The sequence below is a fragment of the Pinus tabuliformis genome, chromosome 6 (assembly GCF_031772625.1).
Source record: "Pinus tabuliformis cultivar Carrire ecotype Pingquan chromosome 6, CPIR1, whole genome shotgun sequence".
NCBI lineage: Eukaryota > Viridiplantae > Streptophyta > Pinopsida > Pinales > Pinaceae > Pinus > Pinus tabuliformis.
The window spans coordinates 833514685-833520301 of record NC_142292.1 but is presented as its reverse complement, the minus strand read 5'-3'; the positions used below and the strand labels follow the sequence as shown (position 1 = coordinate 833520301).

The window sequence follows — 5617 nt, the reverse complement described above, 5'->3', positions numbered from 1 at the left end:
AAATGGTTTTAATTAGAACCTTTTACACAAAAAAACAATAAAATTACCATAAATTGACGTGAAACTTAAAATTGTTGCTTTGATAATGGTGGAGACTAGTAATTCCAAAAGTTGAAAATAAAAAGAAGCATAGTATAGATTTGATTTCAAATATTTTCCTTTATTAAAAAAAAGGAAAAAAAATAGACATAATATAAATTTAATTTCAAACTTTTTCTTTTATAAAAATTAATTCCATTACAATTATAAAAGAAAATTACATCTATGAAAATACATATTAGAAATTTAAGAACAAACTTTTTAATAAAAATAATATACACAATTTACATAAACTTAATAACAACAAATTTCCATTGAATCACTCAAAACATTTCCACAAACAGTTGAAATACAATTGACTAAATAATAATAATAATTAACCAAAAAAAACAGTTGCAATTGATTAAATAATAATAATGGTTAAGGAAAACAGTGGCAATATGATTAAATAGTAATGGCGAGCGAAAATAGTATTTACAAAGGACTCCAGCAAAGTGAAAACATCCACAATATGCTGAGATACCTATATCCATTATTGGGGCATTACATTACACAGAAATGAATTGAATTGAATTGAGGTTTGTAAAACGAATGGGCAGAATCGTGTTCGTTCTATGATTTGAGGAGGTTTCTAAACCAATGGGCAGATTCCCTGGCATATCGCTTTAAGTTGTCGTTGTAATCAATATAATATAAACCAAATCGATAGTCATATCCACTCGCCCACTCAAAGTTGTCCAGAAGCGACCAAACCACATAACCTCGCACATCCGCTCCCTCCCTGCAATTCATTTTATCAAAATTAAAAAGCCCTGGTCAATAACTCGCACTCCACATGTCAAACTCAAATAACAACAAATACGTGTGTATGTTGCACGCACCTTATGGCTTCAAGTAGGTATGATAGATGTTGAGAATGGTACTCCACTCGCCTCGAATCACGCAATGCTTCTTCGAGCGGGGTTGTGCCATTGTCGAAATCAGCGTACCCTATTCAAAATTCATGTTGTTGTGCGTAATGATCAGATCCATGTTTTTTAGCGAAGATATTATTGACAACCCGGAATTGAAACATTGTCGCGTACCTGTCTCAGTGATGTATATGGGAGGATTGTTATAGCGGTGCTTCGTATAGTTGATCACATCCCTTAATCCAGCAGGATAAGACCTAAAAGAGCTCACACCTTCCTGCAAACCGCAAACGGGGAGATATATTATTAACTTAAAAGTAGTGAGTGTAACTTGTGCTTCATTAAACCTTATTAACTTAAAGTTGTGTCGTTCATTAAAGCTTATTATACAGAAAAAAAAAAAAATCTGTAATGTTCACTTACATCGGATCCGATGTAAACTCCGTTTACTTCATCTGAAGCACCAAACAAGGAAGTTTTAATACCAAAAAATATATATGCAATATTGCACCATAGAAGAATCAAATACCAATTAAAATACCGTGAGTCAGTCGATGTTTTCGAACTTGATTGTCTACTTTGCCAAGAAATTAAGTGTTTAAAGCAGCAGTACGCGATATTAATCTTACATGATATATTAGCCCGGGCGTCCAGAACGTAGTCAGTGTCCAAGGGATTTTGTGGAGTGGAATTGTTGATGGTAAAGTCAGTTGAGTAATAATTAAAACCAAGAAAGTCGAATGAGCCTTTTAGATCTTTGGCCTCTTCACTGCTGAATATTGGCAAGCGTGCTCCCACCAAGCTTCGCATAGAGTCAGGGTACTTCCCCGACGTCAGTGGATCCAGAAACCTGTAATTCGACAGGAAAAATTACACTTCACATCTCGAGTAGACATGCATGTGGCGGAAGGAAAAGCGGCATCGCACAAAATGTGTTCAAGATAAATCCGTGCTAATAACAAAACTTCAAGGTTCAATATAAATCCATCCTAAAAGGCCGAACCTAGAGTTAGGCCGGGGGAGACCGCGTCTTTTAGGAATGAATCCTAATGCGCCGCAAAAGCACAAAATGTTTTGCATCTCAAAATTTAATTTGAAATTATTCATCCAGAACATTACAAAATTAATTCTATGGATTTTCTTTTTGATATATGTGCTCAGGCCCACGTCACGTTAAAGGTAACACGTGTGTACATACCATCCTATTCTGAAGTCGATTGCTCTCTGAGTAGCCTCTTGATCGAGCAAAGAGTTTGAGTATGGCACCATCCAGTTCACCACAAGTGCTATGCCTATGGAACCCTTCTGCTTCCCCTGCAGTTTATTTTCCGACATTTGAGTCTAAATATTCAAGAGACGATACGTATGTCTTGTTATTGAATTTTAATTGTTATATTTAAAACAGAACATAACCTCACCTGGTATTTAGTCCTATATAGTTTTACGGCGGCACTATGTGCTAGAAGCATATTATGGGTTACTATGTATGGCTCTGTTGCAGAGTTCCCCGCTGTACAGTTTCCAAATCCGGGCGAACAGCGACCAGGTGCGTGAAGCCCTAGATCGTAGCCATATAATGAGAAGGTGAGCGGTTCGTTTATAGTTGTCCAATACTTCACACGGTCTCCGAAAGCTCGGAAACATTCTTCTGCGAACACGCCAAAATCCTCCCTGAGACAAGACAGTATATCACGTCAGAAGCAGAAACAGAAACAGGCACGATGTTTATATGTTTTAGAGGAGTGAATTAAAGCTGAGAATTATGAGAGTGAATCTTACACGACTCTTTTACTACGGAATCCCCCGTACTCGTCCTCCAGAGCTTGCGGCATGTCCCAATGATACAGTGTCACGAAAGGCTCCATACCTACATGAAAATGAACATGAACATGAGCATGCATGTTTATACACGTGCGTGTGCGTGCATAATATATATATATATATATATACACACACACGTGCGTGCGTGTGCAAAATAGAGCTCTACTCAACGCGCGGCGGTCAAATGATTATACCATTCTTGAGCAGCTCGTTGATGAGATTATTGTAATAAGCGATCCCCTCTTCATTGACTCCTCCGTGTCTTGGTGATCCTTCTGAACACATTTAATCATGGAAATAAGAGTCCAGCCAAAGCCAATTATCACAGAAACAATCCATCCATTGTTGAGTCAGTTAGGTGTATTGATTCGACTTACTGGGAAATATGCGTGACCAGGAAATAGAAAAACGATACAGGTCCATTCCCATGTATTTGAGATGCTGAACATCTTCCTGCATGCATGCATGTAGATTACAATATTACATTACAGAGTTACTACAACTACGCTAAAAAATGAAGAAGTTGAAAACAAATAGTGCATGAAAACGGCCACGTACCTTATAGCGGTGGTATTGATCTACTGCAACATCACCATCCTTTCCATCTTCAATTTTACCTGCAAGTTAATGTTCAATAACAACAAATAAACAAAACAGCGAGATGGAAGCCCCTGATCATGTTAACAACGACGGTGTAGCTAGCTAGCTATAACAATCTATGTGTGGACTCAACATTACCTTGAATGTGGGAGAATGTATCCCAGATGCTGGGTCCTTTCCCGCCCTCGCGGGCAGCTCCTTCGTCCTGTGAAATCAGTTTCAGTCAGAATTTGTTAAGACTAGGAAAACAAACAATAATAATGCAGTGAATGGGCAGGGACTTGAACCTGATAAGCAGATGACCCGGCACCAAATTTGAAGCCCTTGGGGAAGCTGCTTCTACCGAGATGTGGAGAAGTTCCTGCCACTACGATCATGAGAAGATAAAGTGAAAGCAAACATACGCATAGACCCTGAATTTTAGCCATCTGGCTTTCAATTGAATCACGACGATCCCAATGTATAGCCAGGCGTTTTCCGTTAAATTATTGAATCGAGATGCGAATTTATAGTTTCGTGGAATGGGAAGCCAAAGCGGTGCTTTTGCCTTGAAGCGAATTGCGATCCCGACTTACAGTTTGGCGGAATGGAATTATGGAAGGGGGTTTTGCTTTCAATTGAATTGCGATCGCAATTTATAGTGGCGTGGAAGACGTTTCTGATCAAGAAAACACCGCGCAGGATTGATCTTGTAAGGATTTTTCAATTCTGGTTGGCGTTGACGTGGTTAGAGGCGCCATTATTCCACTTCAAACATATATCTATATATATATAACGTGGATTGATTGACGTTGACTTGGTCAGAGGCACTCACAGCCAATATTGCACTTCAACTTCTTCAAAAATATATATATATATATCAGAAGCGCCATTCCACTTCAACTTCTTCAAAATATATATATATATATATATATCAGAAGCGCCATTCCACTGCAAATATATATATCTACAAGGAGGTTGGCGTTGACTGGCGCCATTCCACTGCAAAAATATATATATAAAAGCGGGGGCGCCATTTCACAGCACAGCTTGCACGTGCGAGTCGTCGTCGTTACCTCCCACGGTCACGGACATAAGAAGGACGAGGTTTAAACAACTACTACAACAACAGAAAGACCGTTTGAATGATCCACTGCAACAGAAAACACACGGTTTGAATAAATATATGTTATTACGACGCAACAGATAGACCATAGACGGTTTGAATATATATATATTACTACGACGCAACAGATAGACGATAGACGGTTTGAATAATTATATATATATATATCACGACATACATGACACAACAGATGGACCGGACCGTTTGAATAATCTATCGACAAACAGAAATACGTTAAATGAGCGATCGGACAAAACGGCACATGTATAGACCGTTTGAATAATCTATCGACAAAATGGCGCAAAACTGAAATACAAATACAATTGATCGGACACATGTATTTATTAGAATGAGAGACAGCAGTCTACCGTGGAACCATATCTCCATCTATCACACGAACAAACAAACCAGTATGAATATCATAATGAAAATATTAGATATGCCATAAATCACCATCATGCACGCACGCACAAATAAATATTAGTACCAAAATCCAATTACCCAAACGTTTTTACCAGAACCACGCCTTCTTCTTTTCACCAACGATTATTTGTTTATCCTTCCAAATATACAAGTACGAAACTTTTCTGCTTCACCCATCTGAGTAACCTTATTAATATGAACACGTTGATACAATAATATTTTGGCAATATACGACTTCGCAGCCCGTCAACATTTTTAACATGGGTGGGTGGTGCATTGTGGAGGAAAGAAAAAACGTTCGTTCTTATCATTCCAATAACATTTTGGAATTTTTAACATATTACATTTATTTGATTGAAATTACCAAGTTTTATAGATTTATTTTAATTCTGAATATTACAAATTTATTTATTTATATAGAAAATTATTTTATTGGCCATGTTCATTAAAATATTTTTTTTATAATTTATATTTAATTATTTTTGTTATCAAGCTTTTATCCTGGAATATTTCAATCCCATCAAAAATATTGTAGCTTTGTTAACTAATTTTTTTTCAAAATATATGTTACCTAAGGACATTTTACACTTCAAAAGAAATTTTTCACCTTTAATATGGTCTTATCATTAATAAGATCGGTCTCCAAAAAGAAGATCTGAACTGTAGCTTCACCTCGCACGGTAATAATGAGGATGTCGTCCCCTTTCTCAATGTGTCC

General features: G+C 37.2%; 1 protein-coding gene across 1 annotated transcript; it reads right to left on the bottom strand.

Annotated features, from left to right (window-relative positions):
* Window positions 1-454: 454 nt before the first annotated feature.
* LOC149261434 (beta-glucosidase 12-like) lies at window positions 455-4080 on the bottom strand. Its single transcript, XM_089381819.1, has 13 exons — window positions 3659-4080; window positions 3510-3576; window positions 3330-3388; window positions 3149-3224; window positions 2966-3046; window positions 2730-2817; window positions 2369-2621; window positions 2149-2264; window positions 1580-1800; window positions 1374-1405; window positions 1125-1227; window positions 921-1029; window positions 455-820 (listed from the first exon to the last, which is right to left on the bottom strand). Exons 1-13 carry the CDS (start codon window positions 3797-3799, stop codon window positions 652-654), a joined length of 1515 nt encoding a protein of 504 aa, XP_089237945.1. The 5' UTR covers window positions 3800-4080; the 3' UTR covers window positions 455-651.
* Between the last annotated feature and the right edge of the window lie 1537 nt (window positions 4081-5617).

Excerpts from the sequence above, each read along its gene's own strand:
- LOC149261434 (XM_089381819.1), bottom strand. The coding sequence starts at position 3,799 with ATGGCTAAAATTCAGGGTCTATGCGTATGTTTGCTTTCACTTTATCTT. Across the intron at positions 3,577-3,658 it reads CCGGGTCATCTGCTTATCAG|GACGAAGGAGCTGCCCGCGA; the intron begins GTTCAAGTCCCT and ends CTGATTTCACAG. Across the intron at positions 1,406-1,579 it reads CGCCCGGGCTAATATATCAT|ATGAAGTAAACGGAGTTTAC; the intron begins GTAAGATTAATA and ends TTGGTGCTTCAG.